This window comes from Silene latifolia, chromosome 2 (genome assembly GCF_048544455.1).
Source record: "Silene latifolia isolate original U9 population chromosome 2, ASM4854445v1, whole genome shotgun sequence".
Lineage (NCBI taxonomy): Eukaryota > Viridiplantae > Streptophyta > Magnoliopsida > Caryophyllales > Caryophyllaceae > Silene > Silene latifolia.
In genome coordinates this window covers 3,615,469-3,641,983 of record NC_133527.1, presented here as the reverse complement: position 1 = coordinate 3,641,983, position 26,515 = coordinate 3,615,469, and the positions used below count along the sequence as shown (strand labels likewise).

The 26,515-nt window shown below is 36.3% G+C and overlaps 4 protein-coding genes across 4 annotated transcripts; 2 read left to right on the top strand and 2 right to left on the bottom strand.

Moving 5' to 3' along the window:
* Positions 1-10,218: 10,218 nt before the first annotated feature.
* LOC141627910 (C2 domain-containing protein At1g53590-like) lies at positions 10,219-12,720 on the bottom strand. Its single transcript, XM_074441109.1, has 6 exons — positions 12,352-12,720; positions 12,111-12,171; positions 11,619-11,754; positions 11,428-11,520; positions 11,173-11,356; positions 10,219-10,861 (listed from the first exon to the last, which is right to left on the bottom strand). The coding sequence occupies exons 4-6, from the start codon at positions 11,447-11,449 to the stop codon at positions 10,816-10,818; spliced, it is 252 nt and encodes an 83-aa protein (XP_074297210.1). The 5' UTR covers positions 11,450-11,520; positions 11,619-11,754; positions 12,111-12,171; positions 12,352-12,720; the 3' UTR covers positions 10,219-10,815.
* LOC141627560 (flavonol sulfotransferase-like) lies at positions 12,237-14,844 on the top strand. Its single transcript, XM_074440800.1, has 3 exons — positions 12,237-12,243; positions 12,567-12,620; positions 13,814-14,844. Exons 1-3 carry the CDS (start codon positions 12,237-12,239, stop codon positions 14,842-14,844), a joined length of 1,092 nt encoding a protein of 363 aa, XP_074296901.1.
* Positions 14,845-15,139: 295 nt separating this feature from the next.
* Positions 15,140-16,634, top strand: LOC141627554 (flavonol sulfotransferase-like). Its single transcript, XM_074440794.1, has 2 exons — positions 15,140-15,196; positions 15,603-16,634. The coding sequence occupies exons 1-2, from the start codon at positions 15,140-15,142 to the stop codon at positions 16,632-16,634; spliced, it is 1,089 nt and encodes a 362-aa protein (XP_074296895.1).
* A 428-nt stretch (positions 16,635-17,062) lies between these two features.
* LOC141642039 (ankyrin repeat domain-containing protein 2B-like) lies at positions 17,063-24,234 on the bottom strand. The gene is made up of 9 exons (XM_074450700.1): positions 24,029-24,234; positions 22,853-22,908; positions 21,141-21,256; positions 20,707-20,916; positions 20,473-20,621; positions 20,192-20,366; positions 19,021-19,113; positions 17,472-17,611; positions 17,063-17,378 (listed from the first exon to the last, which is right to left on the bottom strand). The coding sequence occupies exons 2-9, from the start codon at positions 22,896-22,898 to the stop codon at positions 17,279-17,281; spliced, it is 1,029 nt and encodes a 342-aa protein (XP_074306801.1). The 5' UTR covers positions 22,899-22,908; positions 24,029-24,234; the 3' UTR covers positions 17,063-17,278.
* Between the last annotated feature and the right edge of the window lie 2,281 nt (positions 24,235-26,515).

The window sequence follows — 26,515 nt, the reverse complement described above, 5'->3', positions numbered from 1 at the left end:
AAATTGAAGTGTATAATACACGGTTTTTCGGGATTCCGGGGTCCCTGAACAAAATTCTCCGGAAATCACATAGAAAGTTCCTCGGGTCAGATAAAGCGCCCACGCAAAATTTGAGCACCAACGGAAGACATTTGGGGTGCCGGTGTGCCACAAACCAGCATTCGCCGAAACTCGGATTATCGTGAAAAATGTGTTAAAACTCGTTATTTGAGGCTGAAATCGAACAGGTTAATTCTTGAAATGAGCGCGGACGCGTGATTGAAAAACAGGGAGAAAAAGAAACAGGGTCCGGTACGACCTTCCGAACGGCTGAAATTGAAGTGTATATGAGAGGGAGTATGATTTTTTTTTTAATGTATTTGATTTTATATTTACATAAGTGAGGGTGAAATTTGACCATAACATAACTAATTCTCATCCCCCCTCCCCCCCCTACAACTCGTCTTCTAACCAATATCTTTTGACATTTTATATCTCTTCTAAACTATAGGCGTGTGTTCGACGAGTGTCGGGTGTCCGGGTGTCCGATACAACGTCGAACACAGAACAGTTAGTTAGGAGGAGTGTCCGTGCTACCTAGATGTCAGCTAGCTTACCGACTCGATATTTTATTCGCACTTTTAGCTATACTCCTTTATACGGAGTACCAAACTAAACTTGCAACCCATCATACGATATCTTGAACAAGGTACTATATAAATAAATGAAGAATTAGGCCCTGTTTTTTTGGATTTCTATTTGCTGAACTGAACTTATAGGAGTTGAACTGAACTTAACTTATAGGAACTGAACTGAACTTATAGGAATTAAACTGAACTTATAAAAGCTGAACTGAACTTATATGTGCTGAACTTTTAGAAATCCAACTGAACTTATATAGATTTTACGCTTTAAACTCCCTCTTATTCGGGGGTTTCTTCCCCTTTGATGTACGCACGAGAATTAAGGGTGAGAGTATTATATTAATAAATGATATGAGTGAGGTTTGTTAATTGGAGAGAGGTAAGAATAATTATGATTAAATATTAATAAAGGAGATGTGTGAGGTTTGGTGATTAGAGCGAGGTAGAAATATTTAAGATTAAATATTAATAAGGGGGTGTTTGGTTCACCCAATATAGGTATGAGGTATGAGTTTGGAATGAACCAAACCCATACCATGTGTTTGTTTGGCAAAAATGAAGGTTTCATACCCATACCTCAAATCCATGAGGTATGGGTTTCTCATACCCAAGGAGGGGGATAGGTATGAGATTGATACCAATGGTATCAAATTAGAAATATTAAAAAGTGATAAAAACAATTGTAAACTGAGGTATGATTCCCGATTCCAAACCCATACCCACGCGTGAACCAAACACCCCCTAAAGGAGATGAGTGGATTTGGTGATTGGAGAGAGGTGGAAGTATAATATTAATAAGAATTTCCCAGAACGGAAATATGGAATAAAAGCTGAATAATCCGTTTTAGAAAATATGGAAGAAAACAGTGAATATGAGGGAGTATATATTAATTTTTTTTTTACAACTACTACAATACATTACAATAAAAAATAAATTACATATTACATTTTTTTTCAACCATCTATTCCCATATTATCATCCCCTCGTCACTTTCATCTTCATCTTCATCTTCATTTTCACTGACTCATCGAATCGATTGTCTAGCCAAATGTCTTTTACTATGTTATTCCGTACCTTGTACATAACATCCTCACGCTTACACTAATTTGTTAGATGTTAGATGTAGAAGAAGATAACATGTAGTATGTGTTTGACTATTTGACTTACACTTATTTGTGTGGATGTAGTTACTACGTGAGTTTTATTTTTTTTATTTCTTTAAGAGTAATGTGTATAGGATAATTTTAATATAAGATTTTTTTTTTGCATTGATTTTAATGAAAAGCGTATTATTTTTTTTTCAATTCGTCAATATTAAAAACAAGTATGAATTTATAGTTAATATAAGTTGTATTAACTTGACTAAACCGAACTTATAGAAGTTGAACTGAACTTATAGGAACTGAACTGAGCTGAACTGAACTTATAGGAATAATTGAACTAAACTTATAAAAGCTGAACTGAATTGAATTTAGCTGAACTGAACTGAACTTATTGGAATTGAACTGAACTTATAAGAACTGAACTGAACTTATAAGAACTGAACTGAACTTAAAGAGACAAATAAAAGTCCAAAAAAACAGGGCATTAGTGTCACTCAAGATGAACATATTCGTCTCGAGTCTAAAACGAGGCAAATAACATCTTATTTGCATAAATAAGATAAGCTTTTTAACTAATTACAAGATTTTGCCTTTAGGACATTGTGAATTAAGTATTTGAAAATCATGAATAACGTGATTTGGTGGTGCGGGGCCTGCCGCCTAGACAAAGAAAGATGAACTTCTCATTTTCTTTTACTTAATATGAATGTGGACCTTTTTCCCGATTTTTTTTTTTTTTTTGACAACAATAAAATATTATTACTCAAATAAAATTATCTAACAAGAGTTATGTCATTATTTGCGTGTTATTTATTAGACGAGAATATTGTGTGGTATAAGCACAATATTCTAGCCTATTATATTGGGGATTAGTTGCTATATTTTAGTATATTGTTACTAGTCTTTAGGAGGTAACAAGATCAATTTGTGATCACCCTTTGTAATATAAATATTGACTGGCATATCAATAAACGCAACACAACACAATTTACATCATTCTCTTCTCTTCTCTGTTTCACGTTTCCAACATGGTATCGAGCCTTGTTTAAAACCCTAAAATCTTAAAAATACTCGTTTTTTTTTTCTCTCCTTGCCATGACTGGCGGAGATGCTTCACATACGGAAACTTCCGTTCAAAAAATCGATCCTCTTTCACCCTTTTATCTTGGCTCGGGTGATCTTCCCAGCCTCAAATTATCACCTATTTTGTTGAACCATCGCAATTACGATAATTGGAGTCGTTCGATGCGGATGGCTTTAAAATCGCGTCGAAAGTTTGGCTTCTGTGACGGTTCCATTAAAAAACCCACGGATGACTTTCTTCTAGGGCAATGGGAAGTTGTTCACTGTACCATCGTCTCTTGGTTACGGGCAACTATTGACACCGCTGTTCTGGAGAGCGTGCCATACGTGGAGGACGCGACTACTATGTGGAGCGATTTGGAGGAGCGTTTCGCCGTCGTTGATGGTACGTCGATTCATTCCTTAAAAACCGAACTCGGTGAATGCCGGCAAAAGAAAGGTATGTCTGTTACCGAGTATTATGGTAAATTAAAATCACTTTGGGATGCGCTTTCTATTCATGAACCTCCGTTTGCTTGTGAATGCGGTAAGTGTACTTGTGATATAGCTGGTAAAGCCGTTAAGCGCCTTGATAATGAAAGGCTTCATCAATTCTTTATGGGCTTAGACCGTAGTTTGTATGGCACACTTCGTAATCAGCAGTTTCAACTCGTCCCCTTGCCCTCCCTTAATCGTGGTTATCACGCCACTCTTCAAGCCGAGCGCTTGCTTTTGGACGAGACACCGCCTGACGTTAGTGACATCGTTGCATATGCGACTCCTGGCTCTTCTTCCCGTACCCCTGATGAATGGAAGAAGGTGCGAGAAAAAGAGAAATCCGAACGCCGTAAACTTTACTGTTCTCATTGTGAGGTTTATGGTCATGATATCAATTGTTGTTTTATTAAAAGCCAAATCTTTCCGGACTGGTGGGGTAGCCGGCCTCGTACTTTGGCTGAAATGCGTCGCAGCAGGAAGTCGGGAGGTACCAGCACAGGCACGGGTTCGGGTTCTGGTGTAAGCTCGGGCTCGGGTGGGACGGTTCATGCCAATGCTCTCCAAAATATTCCTTCCGATCGGTTATCTGGTACGTGTGTCTCTTGGATAATAGATACTGGCGCTTCTAACCATGTAACAGGTGACCTCTCTTTATTTACGGATAGCATGGTCATACCGCCTCGTGCTGTGGGTTTACCGAATGGGAAGCGGATAATGGCTTCTCAAATGGGGACCGTGAAAATTAACGACTCTATTACCTTGCGTCGGGTTTTATTTGTTCCTCATTTGACTTGTCATTTAATTTCTGTTTCTCAATTAACGGCCGACTATGATTATATGTTGCAATTTACTAAAGACCGTTGTCTTATACAGGACCGTTCCTTGAGGAAGATGATTGGAGTTGGTGAGCTTCGGGATGGACTGTTTATTTTGTCTTCAGCGGATGATACGGCTGCAGCCGTGCATACTTTGGCTACGACGGGGTCTTATGAGATTTGGCATCGTCGACTTGGTCATCCGGGAGGCAATGTGGTTCAATTTTTACCTTTAGCTTCTTCTTTTTCGGTTAATAAAGAATTGGTGTGTGATGTGTGTCACCGAGCCAAACAAACTCGTGCAAGTTTTAATTTAAGTGAGAATATTGCGTCGGATATTTTTAGTTTAATTCATTGCGATCTTTGGGGGCCGTATCGGACTCCTTCTACTTGTGGTGCTAAATACTTTCTTACGATTGTGGATGATTGTTCTCGATCAGTTTGGGTTTATCTATTACTTGCTAAGACAGAAGTTACTAGTGTGTTTATGCAATTTTTATCTATGGTACACACACAGTTTTCTAAACAGGTCAAGGTGGTGCGGAGTGACAATGGCACGGAATTTAATTTTATGGCGGATTATTTTTTACAGCAGGGTATACAATTTCAAACCTCATGCGTTGGCACACCCCAGCAAAACGGGCGTGTTGAACGTAAGCATCGTCACATTCTTAATGTGGCCCGAGCTTTGCTTTTCGGGGACAACTTAGAAGAAATTTTGGGGTGAGTGCGTTCTTACTGCTGCCTATCTTATTAATCGCACTCCTTCCAAACTGCTTGGTCATAAAACGCCGTATGAGATTTTATTTGGCGTGTCTCCGTCCTATCAAAATATGCGAATTTTTGGGTGTATTTGTTATACTCATAATCAACAATCTCGGGGGGACAAATTTGAACCACGTAGTCGGAAGTGTATTTTTCTCGGGTATCCCCACAATAAAAAGGGATGGAAAGTACTTGATATTGAAACCGGGTCTATTTTTATTTCACGTGATGTTATCTTTCATGAGGAATTATTTCATCACTTTGATGATACGCACAATACTCCTAGTATTACTCCTGATGACCCAGTTCCTTCCCATGATGACCCACCCGACATCGCATGACCCGCACCCCTCGCTACCGCCGACATTGTCACTCCCACTGAGCAGCCCCTTGACACGACACCCGAGACTGATACGGGTCCTGCAACCGACGCTGTTCCGTCTGAAAATATTGGCCGGGGTCATCGCTTGAAGTTTCCAAATTCTCGATTGCAAGGCTATGTTCTCGGCACTATAAACAGTTCGTCCACTCCCGACTCACCTGACTCTTCAACATCTCCCTCAGGTACGTCCTATGCTTTAGCTAATTTTGTCAATTGCAATAAATTTTCTACTCGCCATAAGACTTTTCTAGCTGCCATTACTACGGGTGTCGAACCACATTCCTTCAAAATTGCCATACAAGATGATGGGTGGTGTAAGGCTATGAAGGACGAAATTGCTGCACTTGAGTCCAATGACACTTGGGAACTTACCGAATTGCCTCCTAATAAGAAAGCTCTCGGGTGTCGCTGGGTCTATAAAATTAAATATAAGTCCGACGGTTCGATTGAACGATTAAAGGCCAGGCTTGTTGTTTTCGGTAATCACCAAATCGAGGGGCTTGACTATGGCGAAACATTTGCTCCCGTTGTTAAAATGGTCACCATTCGCACTTTTCTAGCTGTTGCGGCTGTTAAGAAATGGGAATTACATCAAATGGATGTCCATAATGCGTTCTTACATGGTGACTTAGACGAAGAAGTATACATGAAATTGCCTCCGGGTTTTTCTCGCGGTCACGATGGCAAAGTTTGTCGGTTGAAGAAATCCCTTTATGGCTTGCGTCAGGCACCACGTTGCTGGTTCTCTAAGCTCGCAAGTGCCCTTCGTCGATATGGTTTTCGGCAGTCTTATTCCGATTATTCCCTCTTTACTTATTCCAAGAATACCATTCGTTTACATGTCTTAATTTATGTGGACGATTTGGTAATTGCGGGTAATAATTCCGATGCTATCTTAGCTTTTAAAGGATATTTGCACCAATGCTTCAAAATGAAGGACTTAGGCCCTCTGAAATACTTTCTTGGTATTGAAGTCTCTCGGAATTCGGATGGCATTTTTCTTACTCAACGAAAATACACTCTAGACATCATCACTGAAGTTGGTTTATTGGGAGCCAAACCCGCTTCTACCCCTATGGAACCGGACCACAAACTTGCACTTACTACTTCTCCGTCTTATGGGGATCCCGAACGTTATAGGCGTCTCGTTGGTAGGCTTGTCTACTTGGCGGTTACTAGACCCGACCTCTCCTTTTCCGTTCATGTTCTATCGCAGTTTCTTACTAACCCACGAGAAGCTCACATGGAGGCGGCTTTAAGGGTCGTCCGTTACCTTAAGGGCAGCCCCGGACAGGGAGTTTTCCTTCGCTCCAATAGCTCCTTGTCGGTCTCTGGTTGGTGCGATTCGGATTGGGGTACGTGTCCTTTATCTCGCCGCTCTGTTACCGGGTGGTTTGTTTTTCTAGGTGATTCTCCTGTCTCGTGGAAGACAAAGAAGCAACATACGGTTTCTTTATCCTCAGCTGAGGCCGAATACCGTTCTATGGCCGCTATTGTGTGCGAGCTCAAATGGCTTAAGGGTTTGCTAGCTAGTTTGGATGTTGATATTTCGGTCCCTATGCAACTATATTGTGATAGTCAGTCCGCGATACATTTAGCTCAAAACCCGGTCTTCCATGAGCGTACTAAGCATATCGAAATTGATTGCCATTTTGTACGCGACGCCATTACGAGTGGCCTTGTCAAACCGTTTCATGTTTCCACTACTGAGCAAGTCGCAGATATTTTTACCAAGCCTCTTGGGGTACGACAGTTTCAGTACTTACTCCGCAAACTGGGCATTCTCGATCTTCATGCTCCAGTTTGAGGGGGGGTATTAGACGAGAATATTGTGTGGTATAAGCACAATATTCTAGCCTATTATATTGGGGATTAGTTGCTATATTTTAGTATATTGTTACTAGTCTTTAGGAGGTAACAAGATCAATTTGTGATCACCCTTTGTAATATAAATATTGACTGGCATATCAATAAACGCAACACAACACAATTTACATCATTCTCTTCTCTTCTCTGTTTCACGTTTCCAACATTATTGTTTTCATTTTTGTTTGTATTTCTTAAAGAATTCACCTTATGCACTTATTTGGACATTTGTGTTAAAAACAAGCGTAAGAAATAATTGGGACGAAAAAAATATATTTATATTTTGGCAGTAGTAAAAAAAAAGGTCCATATAATTTTGAGTTAAGTTTAAATCTAATCAGTTGTATAATTACTGCTCGTATAATTACTACTCCCTTCATAGTACTCCGTAGTAATTTTTATTCCTACTTTGTATTGTGCTGCCTCCAAGATATTGCTCGCCCATTTTTTATACTCCGTATTTATCAATATGTTTATAGTTAAAATTTTGTTAAGTTTCACCCTCGAATGTGAAGAGTAAAAAATTTGTGTGGAACATATAATCTTATCTATATAAACTAGTGTAACACCCGTGAAAAATCACGGGGTTGTGTACATTTTTTTTTCTAAAGATGACTAAATTTTAGTTATTATATAACCAATTCTATTTATTGAACATGTGTACTTTTTAAAAATAAAAAAATAATATAATATCATTATATATATTAAAATAAATAAATGGAAATTATAACATTCAAATTTCAGAACTTTAAGATATGTAAATTAATTAATAAGATAACATATGATAATGTTAATAGGAGTAACCATAATTTGCTTTCAAATTGATCGATATTGAGCTTAATAATAATCGGGTTATAAATTTAATCGAGTCCATAACGGGTCGGGTTGGGGATCGGTTTTGAGTTTGATAAAATTAAAGAGATAATGAATTTAATCTTAAAAAAAGTAGTAAAAAACAATATTAACCGGAGGCGTAGTTCAAATAATTATATAACCAATTTTATTTATTGAACATGTGTACTTTTTAAAAATAAAAAAGAAATAAAGGCATAAAAGTGTATATATTAAAATAACGGAATTGTTTTTAATTTTTGGAAAATAAATTTACCTACTAAATTTGTAACATAAATGTTACTATTGTTATTTCGGACATTAGTTGGCGTTACTATTACTTTATAGAGTACTCCGTATTTCTTTTCTATCTTTCAAATACATTAGTACGACTCGTCAAATTTTATCATGTTGTACCATCGATTGTGCTATCCCCAGCCTGCCTGAGGTACAAACATGATAGCTCCAAACCCTGCTTCGTGTTACTCCTTAACATTTACAATGAGATTATTAGAATGAGTGTTATAGATTGATAAGAAAAATGAAAACATTAGTACTCGTATATGACTTCTAATTGGATAATTTAACAAACTCTTTTGTCAATCGTCATCAATATTCCTATAAGCTTTAGAAAAAGCGTAACAACTATGGCTTTGTCGTGAGAACCAAAAATTTAGATACAACATTAGTGGATAGTATGATAGTGTAAGAAATAATACTATGAGATTGCATAAGGAAAAATTCCAAGGTATAAATGATCAGTGACCATTTATGTACACGATGCCGTAAGACAATTATATACACAATGGCTTGCTTGAGCGAGTTGCGAGTCTCTCTCAGCTGCGGTACAAAATCAAAGTTGACCCGTTTGGAACCATCATATTCTAAATATCCGCACTAATTTGTAGGCCTACAGTGTGATGAATTTAAGATGTTAATGTCACATTACTATTTTTCTTAGTCCGCAGAAACTGAAAACCTCATAGAATGTTTACAATGCTAGACAATGCTGTTTATTTAGCACTACTCTCTACCACTTCAAATGAGATCATTTTGCAATTTTAAGTTTACTCAACGGAATTTTGTTTTATGTCAAGGGAATGGCACTCAACGGAATTGTTTTCAATTTTTACAATAGAGTTTATTTAATAAATTTGCAAAGTAAATGTTAGACGGTATATATAATTATTATTATCAATTGAATTTAAAAACAATAAGTTAACTTTACATTCGTTATTATAACACAAAAAAAAAAGTAACTCGGCCTTCTAGTAGTATTAACACTAATAATCCAACTTGTGTACATTTCTTAAATAATGTTATTAGAAAAAAATAATTCCATATATGGTTCACCTAAAAAAATTCCATTATAGTGTTTTTGGTAGGTTTGAAATATCCAAGCTTAGCTCTAGCCTCTAGGCCCTTAAATGGAAAAAAAAGGTAAAGGAAGAACATACAAAATCAATCGATTCATCTGCCAATTCATCTGTTCCTTGACATTAATCCAGCCAATTCTTGACTCTTTGATTTTCAAAGCTACCGGTTTGATTCAGAAGTATGAAATAGTTAGTCTTGAAGCGAATTATAGAAGTATTTGCTATGGTGAAAATGATTTAGATATCTTCTTCTAAATACTCCGTATGTCTTAGAAGCATTCAAAAGTATTGCAACTTACATGTAGTCTACAAATGATAGTTACGGATGTACGATGTATCTATTATCTAATGCACATACTATTCATATGATTCCGAGTGAAATCATTCAACGCATTGACAAATTAATAATGCATATCTATCATGTTCAGTATGAGAATTATACAAATTCTCAATTGAGACGAAGGCTTTCGGAGAAAGGCATACCTTATAAAAAAACAGGGTGAAAATCCATCTTTTGTGCGAACGAATTATGCCAAACAACCAAACTACGTTAAAGGGAATTATTTTCATAAGGTTTATAAATCAATAAGAAGTTCTTTAGTTTTAAAAGCATACCATATCTTTTTTTTTTTTCTCTATTCAATTAATGGCCTAATCTAGGGATTGGATTAATCCAACCTTATAAAAACACTATGATGGGAATTATTTTTAAGTGAACCATGTAAAGAGAATTCGACAGATGTGTTTCTTTATATCTATGTACCATTCTCCTTACCTTCATAATATTTTGTACACGAAGCAGACATCATCTCAAATGACCTTACCTATAGGGCTTGATTAGGTTCTTCAAGATATCTTCGCTGTATAAGATCAATTACTGGGTGTAATAATGCGATCAACAGAATAAGATTGCAGTACAGAAGTTTCGGCCAAATTAATATTACGAAATGCAAGAACGGAATAAAAGGAAGCTATCATGTCATTTGAATTTCAAATAAGTTGTTCAAACACAAATCAAATGAAATACTGGGATATACAATTTGTCTACAAATGCAATTTTCATTTAGTTGCCATTACCTCTAAAACTATATTAAAATGAATATTAGGTATATGGAGCAATTAAGCACAAAAAAAAACGACAACTAAGCATTGTACTTATTTTGCACGGGATTTTCCTATACTCTGTAATAGTTAGCAACTATCGAATATAAGTTCAAAGGAGTAAGCACTTATTTATATCAATGACCTTGTAAACTATATTAACTCACATGCTTTTGAACAAATTAATGTATTTTGTATTTGTGACCAAATAGTACTATGGTAGTGCGATAGTTATGAACTTATGATACACTTACCTTAAGTTGTTACCCTATTGCTATTGCTGGCTTGCTGCACAAAACTGTACTTACCAAAGTGAATCAGGTGACCTTTCGATGCAACCAAATGTTACTAATATGGTTGTAGCGGAGCGATTTTCCCTTATCCTAAGCAGCTCAGCTACGCTGGCGTAGCGGTACCCAGTTCTGCAGACCATAGATTCTGCACTTACATAAACAGGGATGAGTACGAACGAAAAATTTGAGAGCTTGACATAAAGATGTTGGAAAATAAAGAGCTCAGATCAGAATACTTTCGAAGCTGAGAAAATACAAACCTATTTCGAATAGTTTCGCCAGGATAATGTTATTTTTATCAAGAATTTAATAAGCGAATGCATATAATTTAAAATTTACACAACTTCAATCCCAAGTTCAGCAAGACAGTAGATACTTAAACAGGAGCACAAAATACACGGCAAAAAAAGAGCAATTGATAAGTTCCACCTTAGGTGGACCTTAAAAATGACTAACCCGAGAATATCATCAACAAAATGATCTTTATCACGGACTTCGATTGCAAGAACATTCTGCGCATCCCAAGAACATATGGGAACCTTGAACTCTTCTAGCCACTTGGGAGTCAAAGTTTTTCTTTGCACTTGAGTCCTAAACCGGTACTGGCCAAGATGCCCTTTCACATAGGGATCAGCCAACCCTGCAGAAATGTGACACGTTAAAACCACCAAAAATACTCCTGTTTAGAGAAGAAAAGCGTAGTAGACTGACCATTAAGGGCTGCTGGTTTCATTTCAGCTCCTTCAATGATCTCCACATTTGCGTAAGCCAGAGCCTCCTTCACATCCACCGCAAACCAATTTCCTGAATCATATAATCGGAACTTCACTATCAAAAAATTTACAATCCATCTAAAATTGTATAGCACATTATTTTAGACCATTCCTTGATCATAGAATTACCATTTTCATTCTATTACAACATTTGTGAACTTGGCCGTATTCTATTTAGCGATCAGCAAGTTGAAACTTGTCTTATTTCCATTTCTGCTGCCACCAATCAATAAGAACTCTTAAAGTATACTCATACATTGAAGGCCTGTTAACCACCAAACGAAGATCGATCCATAACATTCAAACCATTGGTTTAGCACTTAAACTTTTGAAAAACATAAATGACATTCACACAATAGCAATGGGGCAGTATAATAGAACTAACAATCACAAAGAGTAGTAGTTCAGAAGAGAAAATTTCGTATACCTAGAAAATGCAAAATATAATACAACGGAACTGCCATAAAACATAATTTCAAAGACGAAATTATCAAGGGATCTATCTAAAGGGTAAATGACGAAATTCCGTATACGTACTTTCTTCTCTGTTTAAAGCAATAAAATAGTATCTTGAATACATATCTTTACTTTTACAAACATGATTAATTCAAGAAGGCTAACCATAAGTGTAGTGAAATCCGAGTAAATATTCTCTCATCCCAAATCACAAATCCACCATTGCCTGAAATTCAATAATGCGAGTAAATATGTTAAACCTTGTGGAAACAAAAAAAAAATACAGAATAAATGATACGTATACCAAAAAAATGTTGTTGAACAACCCCCAATTCATAAATTCAGTTGTAAAACATTAAAAAAAAAAAAAAAAAAAAAAAAAAAGTAATCATTGATTGTTCCATACCCGGAGTTCTAACTTTTGGGTTTGATTTCTTTTATTTGAATAAAAAAAGCATGCTCCAAGTTTCTCTGATGGTTTTCAATCGTTGTCTCTTGTTCAATCTCCATTTTCTCTTGGATTCTATCTTCACCACACATATTTTCTGAATTTTTCAAGTTTCTTCCTTTACAATATGAGATTTTTTTTGAGGGTTTTTGAATGTCTGGTGAATTTGACAGGATTCTCGAATTGGAGTTCTTCATCTGAAAAATGGGATTGTTGGAGATCTGAAAGTTAGAGAGTATTAGAGATGGTTGTGAATTGAAATTTTGTTTTGAGAGAATTGATCAGTCAAGAATTCGAGATAGTGATGGTAGGTAGAAGTTTGAGAGTTTTTTTGTGAACTGTGAAGCTTTTCTGGAAAATTGTACTCCGTAGTTGTACTCAGTAGCAGTAACTTGGGTATTGGGATGAAAATGTTCTAGACCATTTTACCCTTTCATTTTCTACTAAATAATTAAGTTGACATGTCAATAATGTTAGTTTTGATTGGCTGAGAAAAACTGAAATTGTGAAAGAAAGTAAAGGAGGCGCATGAAGATCTTTTTCGAAATATAGTTACCACGTCGCGTCGGTTTCAAGATTCTTTTATATATATAATGATTGAGAAGAAACAATCTTTCAGTGTATAGCGCGCCACGTCATAAACGTCATTTTTTTTTTTTTTTTTGAAAATCCAAGTTATGGTGGGGCCGAAAGTGTGCAACGTATTTAATTATTAAGATATCCGTCTTTTCAAACATGCGATAAATTCCGTCTCGCAACAAATTATATAAAATCATCTTATGGAATACTTCTTCGAATTAATATTATGATAAAATTTTATACATTCCGTGTAAAGAAAATGCATAACATTTACGCAGAATTAATTACAAATGCGAGTAAATGTGATTAAATTACATAATTTTTAAAACAAAATTACACAATAAAATTACATAATTTCAGGAAGGAATTACAGTTATATACGGGATCGAATATACAACGGAAATGAATTACAAAAATGAATTACATGTATTTTTGTTAATATTATTGTACCACAAAATCATAACATAATTTTTTAAAAGTACAGGGTACAATTTTTTTTTGTCAAAAAACAATAATAACGGCATATGTACTTGGAATATAAAACTCGACATCTGAACTATCAGCTGCGCACACCGAAATTGGTAGGTGACAATGATAGGTACAATAGAAATGCAAAAACAAATATACATAAAAAAAACATTAATTCTGGCCCAAATACATACCCGTGTAATTTTACACGGGTTTAAAACTAGTATATACTTTAAAGTCTAAACCGGTTTTAAGTTAACCAACTAATTAAAAGCAAAGGCGAATAACAATTTATTTATAAAATGTTTAATGAATAAACAATTTATTAGTTACATCATTCGTCTTCATAATTCGCTATAAATACGATGCAAAGAAGAAGTCATCCTCACACTCACAATAAACAAGAACAAAATACAAAAAGAAATGTCAATATCCAAGCAACAAGAACTTGAAGGGATCAACCAAGGCCCTCCAAAATCAATTTCAAGCAACAAAGAACATGAACTAATAAACTACCAAGGCTTTTGGACTCCTGGATCATTGTTGGCCCCAATTCTCACATTTCAGAGTCATTTCATTGCTCGAGATACTGACCTTTTTATTACAGGCCTACCAAAAACGGGCACTACATGGTTAAAATCTTTACTTTTTACAATTGTCAACCGTGTAATTCATTCGATTAATCAAAATCCTCTACTCCAAAATCACCCACAAGAGCTTGTATACAACCTAGAGGGTGACATTTATGGGAAGGCATTTGCCTACCCGCGGCCTCAGCATCTTGGTGAGCTTCCTTCCCCTAGGCTTCTCAGCACTCACTTACCCTACGCCTCGCTCCCTGAATCAATCAGGACATCAAATTGTCGACTTTTATACATTTGTCGAAATCCCTTTGATGCACTAACTTCTAGTTTTCACTTTTATACTAGCTTCCTAAAGAATTCAAAGATTAAAAAGCCACCTCGTTTCGAGGATCTATTTGAGAAGTTTTGTGAAGGAAAGCATCTATATGGACCCTTTTTCGAGCATGTACTTACGTATTGGAAAATGAGCATAGAACAACCTGATAAGGTATTGTTTCTTACGTACGAGGATTTGAAGGACGATCCTAGCGTCCATATAAGGAGGGTGGCCGAATTTGTAGGTATGCCATTTACTCCATTAGAGGAAAGGCAAGGTGTTATTGATCAAATTATAGAGTTTTGTAGCATTGGAAATATTAAGGAATTGGAGGTTAATAAGAGTGGAGTTATCAATAAGTTCTTTGAAAAGAAAAGTTATTTTAGAAAAGGAGAGGTGGGAGACTGGATAAATCATTTCACACCCGCTATGACAGAAAAGATGACGGGACTTATGGAAGAAAAACTTCGAGGAACTGGATTATCCTTTAAATTAATCCCATAATTAATCATTGGTTTAATAAGTCTTATGATCAATTATCATTGATCATCATGAAGATCAAGTTGTATTTCATTTTAAGTCATTTTTTGTTTTGTTGTATTTTTGTTCAACTTTTAACGTGTATGTTGCATTGGAATTGTTGACTTTCACAATGCAAAGCATATATGCACTCTACTTTCAATTTCCGTTTTATTTTACTTTCGATTGTCGATCATTTGGTGATGTTATTTCATTTTTCTTAATGCTGACTCAATGTGCGGCCTGATGCCGTAAGGGTCATATGTAAGACTTCTAGAACATGACTCGCAAATCAAATTCTCAATATATTACATTCCAAGTACTCCCATCTGTTCCAGTAATATGTTTACACTTTCTTTATTTATTCCCCCCACAAAATAAAGGAAGTGTAAACATATCACTGGAACAGAGAGAGTATTACTAAAATAGTGAGGCTAGTATTACTTATACTTCGAAAACGACGTTTACCAACCACTAATGAAGTAATATGGGCATTATTAGATCCACTAATGTCAAGTTTTACACTCACTCGCAGTTTATAAACTTTTTACGTTGATATTGTTGATATTGTTTGTGAAGAGTATTTTAATAAGACGTAGAGAATATGTCGAGTCAATTGTGAATGAGTGAATATTTCAAATGGGCAAATGGCCACACCCATCGCAGCATGTTGAACAAACGGCACATTTTGGCTGCAAAAGGACAATTAGCCCGTTTATATATGCTATACAATGAAGTAGTAGTCATCCTCGCACATTCAAAATAAACAAGAACGAAATACAAAAAAGAAAAGAATGTCAATAGTCACCCAAGAACTTCTTGAAGGGATCTATCAAGGCCCTCCAAAATCTACTTGTAGCAACAAAGAAAATGAATTAATAAACTATCAAGGCTTCTGGATTTATGGATCGTTTCTGGCTCGGATTCTCCTGTTCCAGAGAGATTTTAATGCCCGAGATACTGACCTTATAATTACGGGCCTACCGAAAACTGGCACTACATGGTTAAAATCTTTACTTTTTACAATTGTCAACCGTGCAATTTATCCGATTAATCAAAATCCTTTACTCAAAAATCACCCACAAGAGCTTGTATACAACCTAGAGAATGACATTTACGGGGAGGCATTCGCCTACCCCCGGCCTCAACATCTTGATGAGCTTCCCTCCCCAAGGCTTCTCAGCACCCACTTACCCTACGCCTCGCTCCCCGAGTCCATCAGGACATCAAATTGTCGACTTTTATACATTTGTCGAAATCCCTTAGACGCCCTCACATCACAATTTCACTTTGATACGAGCTTCTTTAAGAACTCAAAGATTAAAGAGCCACCTCGTTTCGAGGACCTATTTGACGAGTTTTGTGAAGGGAAGAACCTATATGGACCCTTTTTCGGGCACGTGCTTACGTATTGGAAAATGAGCATAGAACAACCTGATAAGGTGTTGTTTTTAAAGTACGAGGATTTGAAGGACGACCCTCGGGTCCATCTAAGGAGGGTGGCGGAATTTATAGGTATGCCATTTACTCCATTAGAGGAAAGTCAAGGTGTCATTGATCGAATAATCGACTTTTGTAGCATTGGAAATATTAAGGAATTGGAGGTTAATAAGAGTGGAGTTATCAATAAGTTCTTTGAAAAGAAAAGTTACTTTAGAAAAGGAGAGGTTGGAGAGTGGAGAAATCATTTCACACCCACCATGGCCGAAAAGATGACCGGACTTATAGAAGAAAAACTTCAAGGAACTGGATTATCCTTTAAATTAATTCCATAATCCTTTCATCTTTCAGTGAAGTCGGTCTAATTTGTACCTAGTACAATAGGTTTTCAAGTCACAAGGCAATGGGGCCTTTTTTTTTTCTTTTTAGAAATCCCAAATTAATTTGTAACTTGTTCCGAATTAAAATAAAACCTAGAAATCCCAAATTAATTTTACTGTTATTCTTCCAGAATTTATAACTTGTCCTAAACCAATTTCAATATTAATCAAAACCCAAAAACCAATAAAACAATCATCCTACTATTAGCCGTGAGACCCAGAATTGCACTCAAATGTATGAGAAGACGACAGTTAATATTCACGTCTCTCAACGTGTACCGTCGTCCTGAGAATGGATACAAAGACTCAGCTTAAGCGTGTTGGGTAGCATTCTCTTCGAGAAATCTGGCAATTGAGATCGACATAAATTCAAGACAAGTAGGTAAAGAATAGCCGCAGTCCAGGCGTTGTACATAATAGATATCAAACCAAAATCAGATCTTAAAAAAACAAACCATTATAAGAAAAACACAGGTACTGAAGAAAATCAGAGTGCCATTCGTACGGCTGTATGATACGCACAAGCAATGGCGCATGCAAGGAAATTTATCTAGAGTACAAATTCCCCCACCCCATCGAAACATGACATTGCATCAAAATTACAGGAATGCGTCTTTCTCCAGTAGTTTGAGCACCTCATGTTGATTGTTCAGTTTGGCAACGTCAATGGGCGTCTTACCATCAAGGTTTTGAATTGTGCTGCATTGAACAATCAATGTCTCAGAAGCAGGATAATATAATATAATATTGTTCAATAAAAAAGAGAATTATACGAGGGCGTTATTCACTTACACAGCAGCCCCGCTCTCTAGAAGAAGTGCTACACATTCTTTCCTGCCATATCCAGCTGCATAGTGAAGGGCAGTGTTCTTGTTCTTATCCAATGAATCTACTTTGGCTCCATTCTCGAGAAGAACCTGAGCACACTTAACCTGGACAACATCACAATATCAGATCAATGTCATGTTTGTAATACATACAAATCATCAATTACTCCCTTTTATAATGCACTTTTTCAAAATTACTCCCTTTTAAAAAAAAAATTAAAAATTACACCCATAAAATTGTAATTTTTTTGAAATTGCTCCCAAATTCCTATATTTCTACTTTTATGACGAAAATGCCCTTGATTTATTTTCTTCTCCTTCTCCTCATTGTCTCCCTATTTTCTATTCTCCTTTTGTCTTAATCCCTATACACCGTTCAACCACAACAATCACCGTCTTTCACCGTCAACCACCACAATCACCCACTCTCTCTAAACTCAACCTTTCAATGATGAAATGAAACTCAACAACATATCTAATAACAAAATAATCAACAAATTAGCCGAATTAAACGATAGGAACCAAGTAATAAAACAAATAAGCAAGAGAAGGGTAGAGAAGACAAAGAAGAATGGAAAATTGGAAATTAAGGAGAGAAAGAAGAATGAAAAAATAATATGAGAATCAAGGGCATTTTCGTCCTAAATGTACAAAAATAGGGATTTGGGAGCAATTTAAAAATTTCAGCAATTTTCTGGGTGTAATTTTTAAACTTTTTTTTAAAAGGGAGTAATTTTGAAAAAGTGTACTATAAAAGGGAGTAATTGATAATTTACCCTAAGAAGAAAGCCAAGTTCAGTTATAATGGCCAAATGATTTGACCCTTTGGACTCTGGGGCTTGGCATTATCTAGAGACTCGATAGCACATTGCAAGGTCAATTCAAATTTTAAAAACATGGTTCCTCTTCCTAATGATATTCAGGTCCCATAAATAAGCCGCTTCCCAACACAATCAAAAAAACAAACAAAGAACAGCATTCTGATAAATCATTGTAGTCACTACACCACTGTATTGTCTCGATAATGCTCAGGGGTAATGCTTAGTTGCTTACAAAACACTTTGACAGAGGCAGCACAGTTACACCGTTATTCCAAGTCTACCAACATTTGTGTCATACGTCAACAGTCAACTCCGTACGTGAAAAAACATTTTTCAGGGTGAGTAGGACCAGGACGGCTTCTCATGAAGACTCTATCTATGCCTCTGAGAAGGGACAAAGATACAGTGGAAATGCACTGTAATAATTTTGCTGGATAGCAACTCGTGTCTTCACAGCCAATTCTCAAGCTATGTATGCAAACAAGTTGTAGTACCAGCAACTATACGGTAGAATGGCTAGCTGGTAAAGTCATAACTAGGAGTTACCCTTGGCCCTAGTGGCTACTCTCACAAAAACTTTCACGAATTATGTAGTACCAGCAACACAAAATGGCTATTTCCGAATGACCCAAGATGAGAAACATTAGGAAAAAAAAATTATATTGAGTCAATGAGTGGTCAACATCACCATACCTCCCCGTATCCACAAGCAAAATGCAATGCTGTCCTCCCTTCAGAATCTTCTTCATCCTTATCAGCACCAGCAGACAAAGCATTCTTCAAACCCTACATTACATGTGACAAGAACCTCTAGTTAAAAGTCTCCTCCCAAGTAAATCGAGTAAGAAAAAAAATCTCATATTTGATACCCTTTTCTGTTTTACAATTGATGTGTAAGGATTAAGATAAAAGTGTTGAGTAATCAAAAGCTATTACAGCATGGATGAACAATGTTCATCTACGCCTAGGACAACAGTATATCGAACCACATACTAAAAACCAAAGGCCTCCCCACCTTTTCATCACCGGCTTATTCTTAAACCTGAAAAATTACAATCTGTGTCTGGCACCAGCCTCATGGTAAGACCATCTTAAACATATCTTTGTGTTTTGAGTAAGTCAGGAATATAACCACGCATAACATGGCCAACTAGAAAAGAAAAATAACACTTTTATTCAGCCTTCACAGCCTTCAGTCAAAACTATGTTATTGCTTTTTTGCTCAACAGTCCCACATACGCCATATAACCATACTACCTTGAATATATATCGAAACAAAAAATCTAAAATGCACTAGAACTTCTTTAATTTTTACATGCACCACAATGGTCAAAAACATAAACTAGGACCTTTCGAAATGATCCACAGCCATAAATATCAAAGATTTCAAAATTGCTTCTAAGTTAATGATGACTTTCGGGTGCAATAAACTAAAAAAAACATCATCGAACATCATAATTGTAAGGCAAAGTTACACATAAATCAACAAATGAACAACTTTCTGACATTTACACGCGTGCGGTGCAATTTTAATAAGATTTAACAATACTGCACATTAGGTCATGAAAATGCGAGTTCGCAGATCCAAGGTCACTTAAGTGAAATTTATGAAAACTCGGGTACCAAAGTGGAGTTAACCACAATCATTGCAAAGAGATGGAAAACTATGGGACCATCACTCAGAAGTCTCTCTGGTGCCTGAAGCAGCTTGAGCTCCCCGAAGAACCAACTACTCTGACACTATGAGCTATGCAACATTGCACCACTGAGATTTTAAGGTCTGTTTTCCAGTACGCAGTTAAACAAAATTATCAAGATATCTTTTATCACTTTTTTCCATTCTATTTCTGTAATGCATCTTTACCTCAACATCACCAATACTCGCAGTGTGATGAACAATAGACTCTTCTTCTTCATTTCCACCTTCCTCTCCCTCATCATCCAGAGCAGGGCGCTCAGAGGATGTAGCTGCTTCACCTGGCTGTGCAAGACCCATAGCTTCACCCAACTTTTCAAGAACATCTTTATCATTCCAATATCTGAGGTAATGGAAGCACAAACAATCATAAACATCACATGGCAAGGAGGAGAAAATTAAAGCATCAGATGGTGAAGGCAACAAAAGAAACAAAAAATCCAACAAACCTCATCATAGCAGCCGGACCACCACTCTCTATCTCATCTAGAATAGGCTTCAGTGCAGGGTCCTCTTTGATACGTGCCATCCGCTCCTCCAGCTGCTCCTTTTGGGCAGGATTAACCAAATTCTCAAGCATGCCGGACATAGAGGGATCCTAGGACATACCAAAACATACAGTTCAGAATTTGGATGGCTCTGATGTCAGGAAAACAAACAACTTGCAGAAAATAACAGCTTACCTGCATCAAAGCACTACCTAGGCGTTCAGCCATTGCCATAAATTGAGGGTTTTCCATCACCTGCTGAAAAGTAGAGTAATACTGCTGTGTGTCAAAGTTTGGGGTTTCCTCAACGGCAGCACCATGGAATGTCTTTTGCAGCTGCTCAGCCATCTGGTTGAAAGATGGGTCTTTAGCTATCTGCTCAGCCAGTTCCTTAATGCTTGGATCCTACATTCATCAAATAAAACTACATCATAAGCAATTAAGCACAGGACTAACAACACAAAATCCCAAGAATACATTGGTAACTCAACCGAAATCAATAAAGATAATAACTTCTCTTAAACTTGAGACAACAACTGGTATAAAACAAAAGTATTGTATGCTTAATATGGAGTAAGTAAACATCTGATCACTGAAAAGTCCCACAAAACTAAGAACGAATGACATACATTAAGCAACCCTGACATAGCCGAGAAATCAAAGGCATTAGCAAATGGAGCTCCTGGTGCAGCAGATGCTCCTTGCCCTGACGCTTCTGATTGGGTTTTTTTTGGTTCCTGTGCTGCTGTACTCAGTAAACGAATGACAGTTAAACCATAGTCATAAGCAGAGGCAAGACACCCAAACAACACTGAACAGAAGCGTAAAATAGGCAGTACAAAACAAAAGTGTTTTAAGAATGTGGAGCGATTTGCAGTGAGCAAAAAACATATCACAAAAATAAAAACATTCACCAAAGGCAGCACATCAAATTATTATGATTAATAAACTAGACAAAGTAGACAAAACTCTCACGATTAGCAAACAGCCGAGCATCGATCTCAGAGCTACCAATGGACCCAACAAGAAATTAAAACTTGCTTTATAGTCAAATCTCCTTGTTTGCTCATACTATGCAGAAGGAGATCATCATAAATACAGTGTGTCTACTTTGGACTTGTGGCAAGTAGATAATATCAACACTACATCCATTAAGACCAAAACATTGCCTCATTAGTCATGCCGTCAAACTTGTAGGACACTGTAACAGATATTCTCTTGCAGCAACGAAGTAGAGGTCATTAAAGGATACTTCTCATGTAAATGTCCTTTATAGTTCTAAATATTTGGCCCTCCCTGCTCTCAGTATAAATCCTTACTCAAATCCCACAGTAAAGCCAACAATAAAATAAATTCCAATCAAAATAGATGAAAGGCTCTAAATAAAGATTTCTTAGTTCGACTTTTAACTGTAGAAAACCAATAAAAGTTACGGGTTTCACTGATGAACTGTCATATGAAATCGAACAACCAGCCCTAATCTCTAAACCAACTGGAATCGGCTAACATGAATACCTCTTATGACTTTGAGTTCAATCCTATCAGCTCTTCCAGTAATCTCTGTTCCAAGACTCTCCACATCTTATTTTCAAATGGATCTCATACTTTATCTCGTAATCACTTACCACTACTTGACCGATCATTTCATGTATGACTACATATCAACGAAAGCATGAGGGTTCCCACCGTGTATCTATTGGACACAAGCCTAACAACCAGAGATGACAAAAAAATCACGTGGTACTCTTCCATTTAAACTACCCTAGTATAATTTCCTGAATCATGTCTATCCTTTAAGAAAATAGACACTAGATAGAGAATAATTAGATCATCACTCCTACCCTGAAAGGCACTAAACTTAGATCCTATTATCTAAGCTTAACAAATTTTAGTTCATGCCATAGGCATGGTACAAAAAATTAGGTACTCCGTAATGATATTCCACTTATCCGACTCCCTATCAAAAATTTTTTACTCATGACAAACGACACATCTAAATTTTGCCTTAATATTACCATACTTGCATGATTTGAATTTTTTGTACTTTTTAAAGTAGATGTGCACATTCACAAAAGGTGGTAGATATTGCACATTCAAAGGATGAAATTCTCCTACTACTTTATAAGAACAGTTAATGATGTCATGTCATATTGTCAATGATAAAAATCTGTCTCACCATTTTATCTCTCTCCTCAAAACTCACTCCTTACCCATCCACAACATGTTACCACTAGGACAAAAGGGCATAATAAAAATAAAAAAGGTAGAAAATTAAGTGCGCTTTGTTCACTACTATAAACAAAAAATACAAAGTAATTAGAATGATTATAAACAAGCTCACCTGCATTTCCTGATGGAGGAACATCATCGCCGGAGTTGGAAGCCATGGATGATGTCCTAAAAATGAAAAAAAAAAATGTCACATGAAGAGTCAATGTGTATGCACACAAGGCATATGCTTTGAGATACAGGGAACAAGGAACAACTTTAACAAAAGGCTAGAGAGGGTGTTCAACCACCGGGACCTAAGACCGACACTTACAAAATCTGCTGATCAATGACCAAACCAGTCATCTATGAACCGGACCCAGACCAAACCGGGTAACTATCCCGAAACCGGATCTGATACAGACCAAAACCGCCCAAAACCTGATCCAACAATGAACACCCCACCAGGACCCAGGACCCAAGACCGAAAGTATATGAATCTGCTGATCAATTACCAGACCAGCCACCTATTACCCAGGCCCAGACCAAACCGCCCAAAACCAGATCCAGCAAGTCTCTTAAGACTGTTGTAAGCATGAAGAAGATCCAAAACAAACTTATAGCACTAACTAATGCTCGTCACTAACCGCTTCAAGAGTTGTTTTAATCCGTCTCACGCTTACAACCATCTCGAATACGAATTAAAGTAAAAGAAATTGCAACCACAAGATAAAATTCACCCAGTTGAAACTATCTACACAAGATTAACTAAAAAGGGTATTCATCAAACCACAATTAATTCAACCCAAAACAGGATCCAGTAATATGAAGATGATCCAAAACATACTTACAGTACTAACTAGTGCTCATTACTAACCGGTTTACGAGTTGTTTTAATCCGCTTCACGCTTACAACCGTCTCAAATACGAATTGAAGTAAAAGCAATTACAACCACGAGATAAAATTTACCCAATTGAAACTATCTACACAAGATTAACTAAAAATGGTATTCATCAAAACACACAATTAATTCAACCCAAAACCCTAAACTCCATCAATTTCTTAGATCTTTGATTTCATCAAGAACATCAAAGAACATCTCAATACTGCAATCACAGTAAATGGGTATCTTAATCTTAACAAATAATACACAAACAATTGAAAAAACATAAAAACAACAACAAAAAATTGATCATAGTATAAGAAACCGGGATCAAAAATTAAAAAAGAGGAATTGAGTATTGACAAATTGATTAGTAAATTGAATTAAGTGAAAAAATTGATGAAAATAATTAAGAAAATTAGTACCTTTTCTTTGGAAGTGAAGATCGGTGGGTGACGTAGTGAAGAAGAAGAAGAGAGATGAGAGGGATAAGAGAAGAGATAAGAGGGAAGTGTTGAAAACGAATGAACGACTGCTGAAGAGTTTGGGAATACTAACAAGTTTCGAATAAATATACCAAGTATGAGAGTATGGAGTAAGAGTATTATTCAGGTCCCGTTCTTTTGGACTTGAAATTATAGACGGAATTTGAGTTAACGCAATTAAATATATATGAATTAAATTGTATATTCGCACGGGTTGAATTGATTTAATTTAAATTAATGTGGTTTGAAATTAAATTGTATATTCGCACGGGTTGAATTGATTTAAATTAATGTGGTTTGAAATTAAGTATAGAAAAATATAGCCTTAGTATGGGTGAAATTGACATGGACCGAGGCCGACAAATATGAAATGCGAGAATTGTAGACTAGAGTGAGAGGTTCGAATTACTAGTTTATCCTAATTCTAAATGTCCATAATTTTAACTTCTTTCAATTGTAAAGTAAAATGATTTTTCATTAAATAGTTATATTTATTTATGTTTTTTGTGAGTTTAATATATACATCATTTATGCATATTCTCTTATCATATAATTCGTGTTACAATGGACAATCGAACTATTTTTTACAATAATGAAAATTGAGAGACAAAAATACTGAAATTGAAATTGGTCGACATAAATGAAGAAAGTGAGAGGGCAATCACTTTTTCTCCTTTATAAGAAACTTGAGATATTGGGCCTAAAATAATTATTGGACACCTTTTGTCCGCTTTTAAATTCTAAGACTTACCGTATGAATATCTAATTATTAAGATGGACATATTTGTCTGACATAAAAACAGGTAAGTAAAACCCCACTTTGACGGATGAAACAAGGTTTTATTTTTAATTTTTCTCGTCTATCCTATTTAACTCGTTTTAAATTTAGAACGAATATGATATCTTCAAGAACAAAGAGGTGGTTATCCTCAATCCTAAAGCAGAGCTTATTTGGCTTATACTCCCTATATCCCGGTCATTTGTTGTCTTTTTCCATTTTAGGGTGTCTCAGTCAATTGTTGTCCATTCTATTTTAAGAATGAACTTGATGAACAATTTGATCATTCACACTCAATTTATTCCACTTGTCATTTAGTAATTGACCCCCTCCTCTTTTCTTGATCTTTGTGCCAAAACCAAAGGACAACAATTGACCGGGACGGAGGAAGTAGTAAAGAGTTTGATAACCTTCCATGAGGCCCTAAGTAACAATACGTGCCTTCATTAACTCCCTTTATCCACAGAAACCAGTTGTGGTTGCTCTTCATTCCTTCTATGTTTGCTTCAGTGTGTAATGTTTTCTTTTAGGCTAAGACATCGACGGAGATGCTGAGCATTTATATGACACTTGATCATGCAGGTCAGACACGACATACACAGTCCCACCTGCAGTAATTGGAGCAGAAAGTTCCCCAAAAGCTTTGAATAGGCAGGCATACACAGCTGATTGAGCGCAAAGTTCCCAAAAAACTTTTGCCATTTCTCCGACCTGCAATAGATGAGTGTTGCCAAAGAACCAGATAAACTCATTTAACAGAGTGTCAGCGTGTCACCAGTAAGCTAATTCAAACGTTGGGACAAAAACGCTAAAATCAACCATCAAATTATCAATGTAAGTACGATTGACAAATAATGGATATTATTTGAAACTTCATGCAGGCGTGATAAATTAACTCACAGTAATAATATGACAAGGAGCGCCCTGAAGAACCGCATACAGCATAGTACCATTCAAAATTTCAAATCAATCTGTTCTGAAGAAGCTGCAGGAGTACCGAGGAGTGGTACAGTTATTGAGGGTGAATATGGCAATCCTGGCGCCATTTCTGATGATTATACATGGGTTGATTCACAGTAGTACTTATGCCATTCAGATTCTGATACAGTACAATTTATCCCTGCCATATAATATCAGTTCATTTTATGAAAGGTTCGGATCATTTGTAGGATCATAACATGTTTCTTAAGTCCATCAGATTGATTCATAGTTTAAGCCTGCAAAAACATATAACAGATTTATGCATTTAAAAGAAGGAAACTGAGGCAAATAGAGATAAGTGATTCTCAGCAGTTGCCTGAAGAACCTGTCCCTGTAACATCTTTAACCATTTGTACAGTTCAGAGAAGTGTGATGACCTTCATGCCTAAACTGAAATGCATACAAGTATACATCGGTAAAATCACTCTTTACCATAGTTTCTCTACTTGATACAATGATACAGAAAGAACAATACAAGAAAATAAAAAAATGTTGAAAACACAGAGATGATGTTTTGAGATGGCCCGTGATGGAAGAATAAGAGCGTAAATAGTCTAGTGAGCCATATTGCTTTATATCAAAATATTTCAAAGCCAAAGTTCATACAGTTTCTTTATTTGATGATCACAAATACAATATGGAAATGGGGGGCTCCAGAACAAATAGCT